This window comes from Sebastes umbrosus, chromosome 11, assembly GCF_015220745.1.
Source record: "Sebastes umbrosus isolate fSebUmb1 chromosome 11, fSebUmb1.pri, whole genome shotgun sequence".
In the NCBI taxonomy this organism is placed as follows: Eukaryota; Metazoa; Chordata; class Actinopteri; order Perciformes; family Sebastidae; genus Sebastes; species Sebastes umbrosus.
The window spans coordinates 18,560,038-18,576,723 of record NC_051279.1 but is presented as its reverse complement, the minus strand read 5'-3'; the positions used below and the strand labels follow the sequence as shown (position 1 = coordinate 18,576,723).

Genomic DNA, 16,686 nt, shown 5'->3' with positions numbered 1-16,686 from the left:
AATGTGCACAATAACCCAAAAATTATTAATGAAAACACATCAATGATAGAAATTGTTTTGTTAGACTGAGTGGTAATACACGTATGGCTTTCCATGTGCACACATTTGCATAAAAAATGCCTACTAATGCTTATTACTTCAACACTTCAGGTGTGTTTTCTGGATATGTTAGAGGCATAAACGTCTTTTGAATATCCAGCTAAAGCAAACATCTGCAGCACTGACAGCCTCAGTGTGTTTTTAAGCTGCAGGCTGATGCTGCCCCACACAGTTAAGCACTGACAAAGAAGATACATGCGTATACTGCATTAGCATATGTGGATACGCATGAACACACACACATACACCCACACATCTTCCGGGGGAAGACGTCCCACCCCCAATTTGAGTTAGTGGGCTTTCCTACTGTCCAAACTGCTCAGAGCAGGTCTGAGGTGCTGTCACCTCTCTGTTCTCTGCAACACGAGCCTATTGTCTGCTCTGAATTTATAATGAACATCACAACCGCTGCAGAGAGACAAAGCTAATCTAATTAACTGTGCAGATATGTCAGCCTGCCGTCACTCTGTTTAGTGGTCATTACCTCTGCATAAGCATGGTGCTGCTCACTTTGGGAGCACACAGAGATATGTGACTGTAGTGAACCGGCTCACACAAACACAAAAGCCATAGAGAGAGAGACAGGTAGAAAAGGTGTCCTGTCAGTGCAGCTGGCATTTTGTTCAGCAGGGAGCAATGTAGCCTGTCTACCTGCTGGCCCTCTCAGACAGGAGCGTGTCCACTGGGATCCAGCAGGACCTCCTACCAGCCACACACCTGACAGAGGGGCTGTCTGAAAACTCTGCAGAGACCCTATTATACGTCATACTGCTATAAGAACTGCAGTATGACAAGCTCCCCACACCTTACACTTTATTAGGAGGGGGAGTTCAGCCACAGAGAGAGACATCAGGCTGTCACTGCTTAAGATATCGCATTGTTATCTGCACATATCTGGCAAAAATACACCTTGTGAATGACCATAACTAGTGATGCTTCTGTTAGGCTTGTTTATGGACAGTTACAGCATATGTTCATGGGGATAAGTGATTATACAAACAGATTGGTGCAACAACACTGCCATCTTCAGGCAAAATGTTGCTACAACTTTAGAGCTGTGCAGACAGAACAAACTGGTAAAAAAAACACTTTATGGATATACATTTTTATTACTATTTACTGTACATGTTTAAATGAGAACATAATAGACTATGACTTTAAATGTGAAATAATAAGGAGCAACCACGTAGCCAAAAGTGCAGTATGACAGTGTAACAGGCACATTTCTTCTTCACAGGTCCAAACATTTGGGCCGATGATATAATGATGATGTTTTCATGTAGAACCATATGAGCAGCTGAGGGTTTCCTCCTGGCTGGTTCCCATAAGGTCAAGTGAAGCTGTACTCTCGGATTTGTTTATTGCCAAATCTTTAATCTGAAGCTCTGGATCTCTACACTCTGAGCTGGAATGACACACACAAGGACTGGGGATGGAAAATGAATCAAATGTTATAATTTGGGGGAATGAAGCAGAAGGAGTTCTCATATTATATATCCTGGAAAATACATCAGTGAGTAAAAGCATATTTTGCTTTACTGCTGACAAAGCTATTACAAAAAGGATCTCTGTCCTTAAAGGTAATTTTAGCTCTACAAAATGTTTTGGAGTGGAGAAAGACTTCAAAGTGTGATATTACAATACCTGTCTAAGTCAGAATCAAAGGACATGCTGAGGTCCTTCTGTAGATCCTCTGCAGAGTGGAATCGCCTCCGGCCACAGCGCTGGACCGCCTGGGCCACAGAGTAGTGTGTCCTTCCAGCAGCACAGGCCTCCATCTTGGACGGACTGAGCTGTGACTGCAGGAAGAGATGCAGGCAGCTGTCGGACAACAGCATAGGACTCTGCAGGATCCTGGAGAATAAGGACAATAAACAAATCAGACTGTTGTAGGGCTGCTTTTCAATGTCACCTAAACTTATTTTCTCAGTTACTTGGTCTATAAAAATGTCAGAAAATGTTGATCAGTGTTTCCCAAAGCCTGAAATGATGTCCTCGTTTAATCCAAAACTTACAGATATTCAGTTTACTGTCATAGAGGAGTAAAGAAACCAGAAAATATTCACATTTAAAAATTAAATTAATAGTATTAAAAAGTATTAATTAAGAATTTTGACTTTTTTTCTTAAAACAAATGATTATTGATTAATCGGTTTAATAGTTGACGATTAATGGATTAATCGTTGCAGCTCTAGATTGTTGTGTACAGTATTGCTTGTTGCTGTGAGAACAGCAGTCATGTGCCACGGTGTTCCTGGAAACTGGTGATTCACCAGTTTTGTTATGTTTGTGCTGCAGCATATGTCAAAGTTCACATGTGCATTGATCTGTGAGATCATTCTTACTGTTCCAAAAACTTCTGGAGCCCTTTCATCCGCTCAGTGATCTGTTGGGCATTGTTGAGGCTAAAGAAGGGGTTCTTTGGAGGCAGCTCTGGTAGCTGTAACCTGCAAAAGACACAAATGCACCCTATAAAATGACAGGAACCACAGTGCAGATTTAAACTGAAAGTATGTGTTCTGCTTTTGCTCAAATTGCCAGGTCAAAATACAGTTAAATACACTTACATCAGCTGTGAATTTGCTTGTAGCTTCTGCCTGAGCCATACAAACTCACTATACCTCCTTCTCACACTGGAGTTCTTCTTGGTGAAGCACACGCTGTCGGTCTAAAACAGGACACAAGTGTGACACACATGTTACAGTGAGCTCCACCATTTGACTGTTAATGTTTAAACAATTTCCTTTTACTTACATGTAAAGAAATGTCATAGTCTATGTAGGCATGCCAGAAGTCGTTCTTTCGTATCCGCGGGTCCCGCACCCAGACACTGATCACCTGCTGCATGGAGAAGGCACGACAGATACTGAAGCACTGAACTGAATGCATTATAAAAAGGGGAAGTGTTTTTTATTAGCAGATAGATAGAGGAAGTGCAATAACCAAGAATCAGAATAGGAAAATCCCACCAAATGTCCTTTATTGCTAAGGACAAAAAAACAGGTTGTTTTTTAAGGCTGTACCGGAATTTAAAGCTTCTGAACTCATCATTTTAAAAGGTCAATTTTTTTCTTTTAATAACTATGAAACTTTAAAAAAAATCTCATCAGAATTACAGTATAATTTCAGACCTACCCCAGTTTCTTCTCTCATAATCCAAATGTTCTTGTCAGTCATGTAGTCATCCAGATAATGCTGTGCTTAGCATTGAACCAGTCCCTTTTATTTCCAACTTGTACTGTGCAGGAGCAAAGGTTTTCAAAATAAAGTCACAAGACTTTAACAGATAAGCTCTTCCTCAATAACTGTCAAGTCCCATCAACAAAAGCTACTGTGCCAACATGACTATGTCAAACTACTACTTATCATGTTTATTGCTTATTGACTGTCAGACAGACACCTCCCATGTCTAGCTACTGTTTTTAAACTGATCAATTGTTTGAATTGATGTTCCTACAACATGATTTAAACTAGTGACAAAAAGAGAAAGAGAAAAGCTTCACAAAAAGGTTTCCTTTATTCACAGAGACTTCACAGATCCATGGTCAACAGTTACAGTAATTCAGTAGCAGGTTTGTTTTAGGAGGTTTAAGGTTCAGCTGAGTGTCCCATTAACAGTCTTGGGAGATATGTCGAGTCAGGACGGTGCCTTCAGGATACAGGTGTCATGTACACAGACCTGTACAAATACTGGAAGACAATGCCCTGCAATATTGGACAGTCTCGTATCTAAAGTGCTACATTTAACAATCGTATTAGACATCACAGGTGCACAAATACTATTGTGTTAATCTCAATAGATTTACTTTAGAAATATTATGACCTTTTGATTCATTCTGCCAGGACTTTGTGTACGCACCAAAAAAAAACTCTCAATAATATTCTTGTTATTATTCAATTCAGAAGAGACGGGAATATTGGTACTTACCAGCTGATTGGGAAATTTCTGGTGGCCGACTTTTTTTTAAATACTTGACATAAAACATGAGTCATACAGAGACACACAGTAAGAGTTGTGGCTATAGACACCTCACACAATACAAGTGAAACAACAAACGTTTGAACAACAGGTCTACAATCTTCAGCTCTAACTAAAAAGCCACATGGACTGGAGGTACGGATTGGACAGCAGTTAGTTCACTCTGCCTACATAATGCTGCTATAAAAGATACACTAAACAACCAAGATGTAGCTAAACAAGACTAGAAATACTAGATTACTACAACAAAAACAAATCACATGTCCACAGTGATTGTGTCTGCTTACGCAAGACCAAAGCTGCTACAAGTTAAGTCTGACCTCAAATCAGCCGCTCTACACAAAAGGTTAGTTTTAGTCTCCATCGCAGTCTCCACAAAGGCACGGAGACCTCGTTAAGCACCGCTGGGACTGAAAGAACACTAAAGAATCCCTCCCCGCTGAGGATCTCACACCTGCCAGAATCTGAAACTCTACCTGCGGCGTAATTTCACACAGTGTGCCTCTAATGTCAGAGCTGAAGGAGGACACTCGATGGAGGTTAAACTAAGCTTCAGGTGAGAGCACAGCTGTTTTTATCAGTCCGCCTCTGTATGTACACAACCCACGCGCACACACTTCACTGCTCCTCGTCTCCGCAGTGCCAGGTCAGCTTCTGCTCGTAGAAGTCGATGACCACCTGGGGACACCTGGCGCTGGCTTCGCGGGCCGGCAGCAGGGCCACGTCGTCGGAGTTCTTCCTGTGGGGAAACACACACGGGAGGAGACCATTAAGATGCCGGCCTCCTTCTTTTAATATTTCAGCAGCAGCACACACTCCTGCCAGTTTTTAAATGGTTATTGTGAAGGAGGAAAGGTTAAGGGGACCAAATCACATCATTTTTTTTTTTTTTTTTAAAGTCTGAGTGTAGTTTTGAAATATCCAATCACACTTAAAGGGGTAATACAGCTATTAGTATAGCATTTCAGTAAAGTTATGGGACTTACAGATATTTCATTGTTTCCGATTGATGTTTTTGTCCATTTATATTATATTTTATCTTATTTTACTCTATTTTAATTGTTTTTTTCCCCTTATTTTATTGTTTTTTAAACATTTTTCTACTGCATTTCTTTGCCTTATGTAAAGCACTTTGAATTACCTCTGTGTTTGAAAGGTGCTAAAACAAGTAAATTGCCTTGACTTATATGGACCAAGCTCCACAACATTAGATCCTCCACTTCCCATAATGCAACTAAAAACACATTTTCATTAGCAGGAATTCAGACAACAAATTAGCCCCAAGTAATAAAAATAAAAATAAAAAAGGCTGCGTTGGAGGGAACGTGCTGCTTCTTTATCAGTTAGAAGAAGCACGCCGATGCATATTTCCTCAGACATATGCATGCTCTCCATAATCAGTAGCTAATCTGAGGAATGTTTTGTCAGGTGGTCACTGCCAGTGTTGTCTAACTGTCTCCTTAGTTAATGATATATTCACATTACACAACGTGAGCGAGATGAAACACCCTCGTAAACCTAAACACTAGATGCTCCATCATCCGTTCTGTAGATTGAAGCTTTAAACGTGACTTTTACCATCGCACAAACATGTACCCAACCCCTGGCATCCGTTCAAGGACACAGAGAAGAGGAAGTGGTGGAGTTACCATTTGACGAGGAACATGAGCTCTCCCTGTCTGTCTGTGGAGCCGATGATGCATTCAGGCTCGAGGTAAGTGCTGAGGTTAGTGGGGGTGTCTGACTGCTCGTCACTCGGCTCGCTGTTGCTCTGCACAGTTTGTGCCTGCTGCATGCATGACTGCGAAGACAAGGACAAAGGTGAAGCAGTTAGAAGAAACCACAAAGACAACACCCATAGTAGAAGACAGCCTGGATGGGACTTCTGCTTTTCGATTTTTACTGTACATGACTATTTCGAAAAAAAGGGAATTTTATTACTTTCACTATCAGGGGCATTGCAAAACTAGCCACCTTCACACACCATTTAGTTTCATATTCAGCCTTAAAACTCTCCAAAAAAGTAGCAACAAAATCTGCCAACATGGTCAGATGTTTTTTTTCTCAACTCCAGTTTCTTTTTGTTTTAAGAGAAAAAAAGCTCCCTGAATTTTATGAATGCAATGCCCTACATAAAAAGCACTCTAATAATATGTTGTTTTTCCTTTTTACAGATTTAGGTTACGGAAGTTCTGTGAATAACGTGGAAACAACATAACATGTACAGATATTTTACTCCACTGTATGAATTTCTCACACTCACAATTTCCGTCTCCTGCTCTGTCATTTCTTCTTTCGGAATGAAGTGTTGGTCCATCAGCTCTTCCTCATTCCCCTCATAGAAATGGGTGTTTCTCAGGAACTCCTCAATGAGTTCAGGGCAGTCCAGATTGTCCTCAGGTTCCCAGGTGTTTTCTGCACTGTTAAGGAGGAGAGGATATACACTTTAATATCATAAATAAAACAAAACAAAAGTGGTAAAAACATGGCACTCACTCAGTGAAACCTTTCCACTTCAGGAAGTACTCCACTCTTCCGTCAAAGACTCTGCGGCGAATTATTTTCTCTACAACAAACTCCTGCACAAATGGAGTCTCCTCAGTCTTCCTCTGTTTGGCAGTCTGCTTCTTTCTCATCCTGCCATGAATGAGGAAATTAATGAGTATTAAGGAGTATTTTGAAAACAAAACATAAAAGTGTTTTTGGTTAAAACTCCACAAGCATGTGGGTAAATAAGCACTTCCGTCTGTCATCTCTGTTGTTGCAGGGACATTTTGCAGGACAACATGGCAGTGGTGGTGAGTACACTCAGCTGTGCCCTTCAGACAATGATCCAGACACTTATTCCAGCGCTCCACCTGCTGTTTCTTTCGCAAAACATACAAACTCCTACAGCCCCAAAATGCAACACGTTAAACACACGTGTGCAGCTCATTCTGGCAGTTTAGCTGAGAGGATATTGCGCAAACAGCAGCAAGGAAACACGTGTGGAAACCCCGAGTGATGCACAATAAGAAGCTACAGTAACTGAACCATATGCACGTACGCTTTCGGTGTTTACTTATTCTCTGCGGACCAGCCTGCTGCTCTGCGGTGCTGCTCGGCTCAGTCTGGAGCGCGTCTCTGGAGGAAACTACAACAACATGCAGCAGCAGAGCGCCGTCGATGCTGTTGCGTCTGGAGCGCAAAAAAACGTGTCGCTTCGCTCGGTGTGTTTACATGAGCGAGACAACTTTTTCATGAATGACTTAAAAAATAAAGATGGCCGTTTTGGATGCTCGGAGGAAGTGGTTGCCAAGGGAAAAGGTCATGCCAGGAAAACCGGGAGGAGAGAAGACGACGACGGGGACGCGCACAAAACGCTCAGCCAATCAGAGAGCAGTCCGTCCCACCACGTCCAGTCCAGTGGTCCGGAACAGACCTGCTGCCTGCCACCCATGGGCGTCAGATGGGTATGGCAAGGGACTGCCGGGTGCACTTTGTGTGTCTCACTGGGATTATTATAGGACTGGGTTTTTTTTGATCGTCAGTGGAGGCAAATATGAATTTATTTGGAGGCTACAAGAAAAACAAAAAAAAATCTCATAAGAGTGTAAACAGATTCATGTAGGCCAACAAAATAAAGTCAACGACTAAACCCTATCAGAAATCTGTATTATTATTATTATTAGTAGTAGTAGTAATAGTTATGCTATGATATATTATATTATGCTTTGATATATAATATAATATAATATAAAATTAAATTATATCATATATCATATCATATCATATCATAATAAGCCTATATTGTATTTACAACATATTTACAATTTTTAAGTACGTCAACTGGGTATGGCAAGGGACTGCTGTGTGCACTTGGTATGTCTCACTGGGATTATTATAGGACTGGGTCTGGCAAATATGAATTTATTTAGAGGCTACAAGAAAAAAAAATCTCATAAGAGTGTAAGCAGATTCATGTAGGCCAACAAAACAAAGTCAACAACTGAACCTTATCAGAAATCTGTATTATTATTATTATTAGTAGTAGTAGTACTATTATATTATGTCATGTTATATTATATTATGCTATGATATATAATATAATATTAAATTAAATTATCATATCATATTATATCATACATCACATCATATATATTTTTTTTATTTATTAGTTTATTTGACAGGGACAATACATAGGCATTGTTACACTTAATTAAAGTGCAACCGATGCAATGTATATAGGACAGAAGTCCTATATACATTGTATTTTGTATATTGTATATTGTATATACATATGGCTAGAAAGCCATAGCTAATTTGCAGACCTTGTCCCTGGTTAGGCTTTTAAGAAAAAGAAAATAACATATCATATGATCATAATATCATATTAAGCCTATATTGTATTTACAACATATTTACAATTTTTAAGTACTTGTATTTCTACTTGAGTATTTCCATTTTATGCTACTTCATACATTTATTCCACTACATGTCAGAGAAAAATCTAATTTGTATATTACTTTTTACTACACTACATTTATTTAGTTAGTAGTTAGTTACTTTGCAGCTGAGGATTTTACATATAAAAACATCTGATCAAAATAAAATATGATACATTGTTATAGATTAAATTATCCAACAGTATGTAAGTAGTTAAAATTAGCTCCATCTTTAAGAACATTAATGCATCAATGATAATACTCCAAAATTATACATATATGATGGGAATAATGTTGTGCAGAATTCTGCCTAATATTGTTGAGGACTTTTACTTTTAATTATTTTAATAATTTGCTGTAAATACAATTTGCCACCAACATTTTTGATTATGTATGCTTCTGAATTGACCTTTACTTTTAATGGTGTATTTTTTTTTTTTTTTTTTACTGTGGTGTTGCTATTCTACTTAAGAACATCTTAATGTAAGCACATGGGTTTTCATCCACGGAGGGGATCTGTACTCCAAGACCTCCTAAACTGCACTGAGGAGACCTCAGAAAACCACCCTCTGGAGGATTTGATGGACAGCTCCCTTTTAGCCAATGGGAAACCCCAAAGCTGCTGATTGGCCAAGAAAGCACCACTAACAGGCTTTTCTACTTGACCAAGGTTTATCCTTTTTTCTCACTTATTCCACACAGTTTTGTAACACACCACTAGGGGAGGCTGCCTGCTTGTATTGGACTGCCAGGTTCAGCTCCTGCACCCCAGTTAACTAATGAGAATGGATTTATGCTGGAAGCTCATAGCACAAGGCAGCAGAACAAAAGGTTTTATCAGGAGATGGACTCACATTGGAGCTGCCTCTGATGCACACTTGTTTCTGATGCCATTTCATCCTCAAGGCAGGATTATGTAACATTGGGCGCATTTGTTCATGAAATGTACTTATGCATTCACTAGAACAGCACCATGAGAGTGTAACACAGATACGGGGATGCCTACAGTAAAAGCAGCACATGGTGAATTAATACCAGTTTCATTCTCAATGAGAAAACAGTGGGGAGGCCCTGGGGATGTGATTAAAAGTGTTTTCAGTGAAAAGGCTGGCATGGAAGATGAATGTGGTGTGTATCGTATCCAGAAAAGGATCTTATTGATCACGGTCACAGAGGGGACAGGACACGGGTCTTATGCAGGTTGCAAATCAATGTTTGGTCATTTAGCCCTGCCAACTTCGCCCCCATTCAACTCCTCAGTGCAGTGGATACTTAACCTGGGCAGTAAGACTGTTGGTATGATCATCAGGAATTGCAGGTTCTCTATTGATAAAGCCAAGGTGGTGCGCTGCTGTTTTCTCCTGTGATTAATTATTAACACTCTGTTGAAAATGTTCTCAACAATTAAAACACCATTTTCTGTCTTTGCTCACAGCAGCTCTCGCTTTCCTCTTTCCACACCAACTTATAAGTCATTAGAGAAACTTTCTCTCTTTGTCTTCTGAACTGTGATGAGCCTTCGCGGTTCTGGTAAACTACAAACATTTTTACAAGGTAAGGTACCCTTTGTAAAGGTTTTATAAGTTGTCTTTATTAATGGTTACAGAAATAGTCATGTTTTTTCTTACAGCCTATCAAGTCTGCAGTTGTAAGTAATACAGTGTTAATAAATGGATTGTGGTCCAGATGGTCTTCAGGGAAGTAGCCTAGTTGAATGGTCCATTGAAGGAGTCTCTCTGCCGAATTAAGCTAAAAAAAACAAAACTAAAAAAAACAAGTGTTACGCTGTAGGAGGATAAACACTAGACAGAGTTTTCATCATTGTTCCTATAACTGATCAAAGCATTAGTAGATTATTTAGCAACCATTCATAATTTAGTTACAATTTATAAACCCAGTATAAAGAGAACCAGGTCAACCATACATTACATCTTTATCAACAGTAGGTCACAGTGTGCTTTCCCCGTGAGTAGACCCAGAATCCAAGGCAAGACATGTGCTGGTTATCTGCCATATGACCTGCTGTTGCCCTCTGACCCCTTCCTGTCGGCTCTTTTGGGATTTTAGCACTAGTTCCCATAGTAACCCAGCAGCTAATAGGGTTGAGCTGTCGCTGCAGGCGCGGGAATGGCAGTAATGCATGCAGTGAGGTCCTGTCTGGATTTACTGCTCTGGTATGGTTCCCTTTGGGTTATCTTAACCAAACTCTGGAAAGTTATTTCAGCTGGGCAACACAATAACTTCTACAGTCCCGAATTTTTAAAGAGGATTTTTTTGTTGTTGCATTTTCACCTTTATGAATAAACTAGGTGAAGGTAAGACAGTGAAGATAGATAGGACATATGGGGAGAGCAGAGGGCTATAAGATGCAACAAACGTCACTCGACTTGGAGTTTAAAGGAATTCGAGAAATATTTGAGATGTTTTATAAATCATATTTCATGTCCTGCATGTGTTTGTAGCCTAAATGACTCAACGACAGGCAGAAACAACGTGATTTGAGGCCTATTTGTGTGGCTTAAACCAAAACGGACTGAACCCAAGATTGACCAGGGCACTAAAGATGAAATACAGATGTTGATGAAATGACATGCTCCAGTGTACAGGGTGAAAAGATATATCGCGTTGCGCCGTCATCCCTTAAATCAGCTTAGTTCTCTGCCAGACGAGCACATTCCTGGGGCCCACTGTGAATGTAGCCCTCATACAGATGGGCCTTGAGAGCCACCCTGTCAGAACAGAAATGAGTCCAGATGGCTGGATCCTGCTGTGAGGGGCTGTGGATGGAGTGAGTAGTGGTCTGTGTGGCTCAGGCCAAGCCTGACTGGCTGCTTTTCACACTGAGGGCCCCTGGCGTTCCCTCAGTACCACCTCGAGGCTCTCGGGTTACAGCCAGGGTGAGGGCATTCAAGTCGGTCCTGTTATTCTTAACGGGCGTTAATCTGCTTGTATAAAGAGCAGTGAAACAGTCATATTGATGGCTGGTCTTGGGGGGAAAGGGATTTACATGAGCTCATGACTGACCAATTGATTGATTGATTGGCCACATATTTGCATAGTGTTTTCGTTTTGGAGATCATTCCCACATGTAATGCAGACACACACTCGCAGCACATTTTGAGTAAAGTCAGCAGTGTGAGAGCTGAGATGCTTTACTGTCACCAACTCTGCCACTACCACTGCAGGAGCCCTCAGCACCTTCATCAGCTCTGCACGCCGTCTTCAGATCACATTCAGAGTCACACACTGAATCAATCTGGGTCTAGCGCGACGGGGTCCAGTGCAGTTTACGTCCTCCGTATATGAATGCAGCAGCGTCAGAGAGAAAAGTGACTTTTCATAAGTAACAGAGGACGTGGGACGGCAGACCACCTGGGTTGGCTTGCGGAAATCTGTCTCCTGTTTCAGAACACTTAAAGTGCCCCCAGATACTTTCCTCTGTGTTATTCTATAGCTTGTTCTGGCATGGAGGGCTTGAGGGGGGTAGTTATTGCTGCGCTTTGTGTCTATAGAGTTACTGGGAATGAATACAGTGGGAATGTATCTTCAGAGTATTCGTTTCACCACAGGTTTCCATTACAAGATTTCAATTTTAAAACCATAAATGCCTGTGTATAGATCACTGAAGGAAGCACGTCAAATTGGGTTTGGTGATATAAGCTCTCTTTCTATATATAAGAAAATGCATCACGTTATAAGTAGGACTGTCAAAGTTAACGCGAAAACAATGCGTTAACGCAAATTCGTTTTAGCGCCTTCCATTTGAATGTTTTTAACACATTAACGCAATCAATCTTTTGGAGGTTGTGAAGATTCTGTTATCATATGAAACTACAAAACCTAAAGAATCCATTGGTACCAACCATGTCATACTAGCTTGTCGCAAAGGAGACTAAATAACGCTCCAAACTTGGAAAAAAAGTCATGGCAATTTTCAAAGGGGTCCCTTGACCTCTGACCTCCAGATATGTGTATGAAAATGGGTTCTCTGGGTACCCACGAGTCTCCCCTTTACAGACATGTCCACTTTATGATAATCACATGCAGTTTGGGGCAAATCATAGTCAAGTCAGTTGTTGTTGCCTGTTGGGCTTGAGTTTGCCATGTTATGATTTGAGCATATATTTGTTTTACCTGTGAGGGTTTCTGGACAATAATTGTCATTGTTTTGTGTTGGTAATTGATTTCCAATAATAAATATACAGTACACATACATATGCATAAAGCAAACATATTTGCCTACTTCCATGTTGATAAGAGTATTAAATACTTGACAAATCTCCCTTTTAAGGTACATTTTGAACAGATAAAGAATGTGTCAATGTGATCAAATGTTTTAATAGATGACAGCTCTAGTTATAAGCTGATCATACAGTATGTTTTGTATGTAAAATCCAAATCTGCAAAGAAACAACTAACCCTGATTGCTAAATAAATGTAGAGTAAAATGTCAGTATTTACCCCTGAAAAATAGTGGGGTAGAAGTATAAAGCAGCATAAAATGAATAGTCAAATGAATCACCTTAAAACTGGTCCACCTCAGTATAGTACTTGTTAGTACTAGTGCTGTTTTGGAAAGGTCAGAGATCAGTCATTTGCAGTAGGTGGATGTATTGCTCCAGGACGTATTACAGTAATGTCCTAATGACAATGATGTAATTTCTGCCCATCATACACCATCTGAGCACCCTAATGTCCAAGATCCAGATTGTCTTTATGTAGAATATTTGTGGACAAGGCTGTCCCTGACCAAAGAAATTCTTAGTTGATCAACACTCATCCGATTTTGTTGACTAATCGATTAGTTGGTTTAATCGACAGACCTGTAAAACTGAGTTTCTCCACAAAGAATCACACAAAAGCACCACTTTAAATCTTGTTTTTACCAGAGATGTGCTCATAAGTTTCTTAGAAATAATAGAAATAAGTCATTCAGCATGAAAAAAGTATAAAAAATGACTAATTGACTTAAGAAATCTTTGTCGACTAGACCGAAACGACTGATTAGTTGACTAATCGCCTAAGAGGGGGCAGCCCTACAAAATTCCTTATTATACTCCGTAGTGCTTTACATTTGACTTTGTATTGCTGTCAGTTTAACTGCATCAGAACTGAAACATGATTAAGACACCATAACCAAACCGATAAATGAACTGGGCTCTTGGCACATGACTCATGCTGACTCATCTGAGAAGTAGAAAGTAGTTCCCCCAGTATCAGAAAGTAAAGTATCAGGGCCGAAGAAGAAGTTTGAGAACAAGTCAGACAGTGGAGGTGGTTTTGTTGCTGATGACTTCATCCCATGTCGCTCTTGGCTGGGGGTTTCCGCTCCCCAACATGGAGCCCATCGGATCCTGTAACACTCTGATTGGCAGGTGAATGGCACCAATGACAAGCGACCCCCATCCCCCTCAGGGGCCAGTGTGGCACAAAGTGAATGGATAAGAGTGGAGGGGAGAAAGATCGCCTTTGAACCTAAAAAGACTACTTCCCCCCTTCTGCTACTTCTCTTTTTTCTCCCGGTCTCTCTGTGTGCCATTCTCCTCACTTTTCATTCTTTTCTCAGCGCGGGTGTGTTTTGTTCTTGTGAGTTTTGTGGCTGATGGAGCTCGTTGACTCGGGGCAGAGTAAAACTTGAAGTTAAATTAAGTCCTTTTAGAGGGACATGGAGGAATGTGTCAGTCAGCTCACAGGCCTGATTTTGTCAGGGGGGGGTTTAGAAAGAAAATGTAAGTATACACTCCTTTGAACGTCTCAAAATTAATACTGTTTTGCAAAACTAATTTTGATGACTTAAACTTAAGCTGAATGTTACCTGTTTCTCTGTAAAGGAACTAATTAACGTAAGCCCTAAAATGATCACATTTCAGAAAGAAAATATATTTTGAAATGAGGCTGCATACTTTTCATAATAATTCATAATCCATTGAATCTGGTACAGATTTAATGGTGGCTTTTTTTCATAGAGCATGATTATAATAATTGATTTTTGTGATGTAATGTGAGACAAATAACTCACAATAACTGACTTTTGATGGATTGCTCTCCACCAGTTACTCACAAAGCAATGACTGCTGCTGTCTACACACAGATTGTTTGCTTTCTTGCGGCCTGCCTTTGTCACACATCCTCTTCCATCTCAGTTTCTCCCGATGTTAAGTGTTCCCTTTCACAGCTGCCCATCACCATCCAGTGAACCCAAACAAGGATCGCTACCCTGACTGTTTTTTTTCCTAATAGGGAAAGGAGAACAGATTGGCTCAACTTGATGGCATTCACTGTTTTACAGTTTTTTGTTTGGGTTAAACACACGAGATATAAAATGTTAATAAGTGAGTATTTAGAGGGGCTGGTAGGTGCATTTTGTTACCTTAGTTTGGACAAAGCCAGGCTAGCTGTTTCTCCACGTGGGATATAAGAAATATCCATTCTATGTATTTATCACATGAATATGAGAGCTATAAACAATGGCCAGACTCTTAGTGCACTTTTCAGCGAGTAGACAGCTGAATACGATCTCATCCTTGAGTGGTGAGAAGACCTTTGCCTTGGTAAATCTCCTTGTCACTGTGCAGCTGCTGATCGTCTACTCTCATCGAATGCGGCTCCACAAACCACCGAATCCAGTCTGTTGACCTTTCACTCTTTCTTTCTCTCACAGCTGTACGCTTTGAACTTTAGATGTGCTCCACATCCAATCAAGATTCAACCCCTTAAATCCCACTTTTCCCCCCTCTGGCTGCAGGAAGCCAGCCCATCTGCAGTCAAACTCTGTGTCTGGTGTGCACGGGTCTGGATGCAAGGCTTTCCCCTCCAATACAGAGCGTTTGCTTTCTGGGTCCTGGGGATCTGAAGCTTTTCTTCCTCAGCCAAAAGTACTTTGACCATGACCCATTTCAGCTCAGCCAGGCCTATAGCAGCTCCGTGCCATCTGAAGGCTAAGTGCTCGCTGTAGAGGCTCCAGCGTGAGCACATGGTGGGGCTAACCAGTTCTTGAGTCTTGCCTGCCTGCCATCTGGAAAATAACAGCTTTAAGCAGGTCCTGCCAGTAATTACCCTGCAAACTCTGAACAAAGGCACAGAATACACTGTGGTGAAATCTGGATAATTGATGGAGACAGGCCACAGTAACTGATAGTCTATTCCAAGGAGTAGCCAAACAGTCTAGTTTTGGCTTAAAACCCTGAAGTCAGGTTTGAGAATCTGTATTTGGTTTTGATGAAGTAGAAAATGAAATCAAAAGAAGGTCCATAAGTGCAATGATACCGGCCACATGGCTGCACCTAAAACCTGACACTGGTGACATGAGCAAGAGATACATGTGTAGTCTATGTGTCAGGTTTATATGACAGCAAACACATTCACGATTACATGGTAATAACATAGAGATTAAATGAATAGCTTAAAGATTAAAGGGAATCTTTTTTTCTGCTGAGTTGGATACAAAGATTGATTTAATACCACTCTCATATCTGCACAGTAAATATGAAGCTAAAGCCAGCAACCGGTTAGCTTAGTTTAGCGTAAAGACTGGAAACGGGGGGGGGGGAACAGCAAACCTGGCTCTGTCCAAAGGAAACAAAATCCACCTACCAGCACCTCTAAAGCTCACTAATTAATGTCAGTAATGATCCATACAAATCCAAGGTATAAAAACAGGGGATTATGAGTAGGATTATTTCTTGGGCAGACACAGTGACTTCCATGGAGTCTCTGCTGGTTACCTGGCAACCTCACAGAGACGACAATTAACATGTTAATTAGTGAGCTTTAGAGGTACTGATTTTCTTACCTTTGGACAAAGCCAGGCTGTCCCCCTGTTTCCAGTCTTTGTGCTACACTTAAAGCAGCAGTGGGTAGAAATGGAGCAAATATGATTAAAAAAAGTCATTTTTATAAAACGGTTACTATATCCTGGAGCCTGCCGTCTCTGAGCAGCTGTCAATCACTCGCAAACTCCGATCAAACGGTCAAACTAGGCAGCGCTGATCAAATATGAATCAATATTCTGTTACTGTAATGACTATTTCTCGCATTAAATGTTTTCAGAAACATCTTATAGTGTACTGTTTAGCTCTAAGGTGTAAAAGTTTGTGACCAGGCAGCCTTGTTGAGATCAGTTGAGGCCAGAGCAAACTTTGATTCATATTTGATCAGCTCTGCCTATTTCGACCATTTAATCGG

At 40.6% G+C, this 16,686-nt stretch overlaps 2 protein-coding genes across 5 annotated transcripts; both read right to left on the bottom strand.

The window, feature by feature from the left end:
- Window positions 1-1,185: 1,185 nt before the first annotated feature.
- On the bottom strand, window positions 1,186-3,359 carry snx10b (sorting nexin 10b). Of its 3 annotated transcripts, none has more exons than XM_037785354.1 (6): window positions 3,235-3,359; window positions 2,854-2,937; window positions 2,667-2,767; window positions 2,445-2,546; window positions 1,744-1,953; window positions 1,186-1,525 (listed from the first exon to the last, which is right to left on the bottom strand). In XM_037785354.1, exons 1-6 carry the CDS (start codon window positions 3,274-3,276, stop codon window positions 1,375-1,377), a joined length of 690 nt encoding a protein of 229 aa, XP_037641282.1. In that variant the 5' UTR covers window positions 3,277-3,359; the 3' UTR covers window positions 1,186-1,374. The 3 variants fall into 3 exon arrangements, with proteins under 3 accessions (XP_037641282.1, XP_037641281.1, XP_037641280.1); XM_037785353.1 differs by having other exon boundaries at window positions 2,854-2,940; window positions 3,235-3,303; XM_037785352.1 differs by lacking the exon at window positions 3,235-3,359 and having other exon boundaries at window positions 2,854-3,002.
- A 238-nt stretch (window positions 3,360-3,597) lies between these two features.
- On the bottom strand, window positions 3,598-7,395 carry cbx3b (chromobox homolog 3b). Of its 2 annotated transcripts, none has more exons than XM_037785355.1 (5): window positions 7,125-7,395; window positions 6,575-6,715; window positions 6,342-6,498; window positions 5,728-5,879; window positions 3,598-4,817 (listed from the first exon to the last, which is right to left on the bottom strand). In XM_037785355.1, the coding sequence occupies exons 2-5, from the start codon at window positions 6,712-6,714 to the stop codon at window positions 4,697-4,699; spliced, it is 570 nt and encodes a 189-aa protein (XP_037641283.1). In that variant the 5' UTR covers window position 6,715; window positions 7,125-7,395; the 3' UTR covers window positions 3,598-4,696. The 2 variants fall into 2 exon arrangements, with proteins under 2 accessions (XP_037641283.1, XP_037641284.1); XM_037785356.1 differs by having other exon boundaries at window positions 7,140-7,395.
- Between the last annotated feature and the right edge of the window lie 9,291 nt (window positions 7,396-16,686).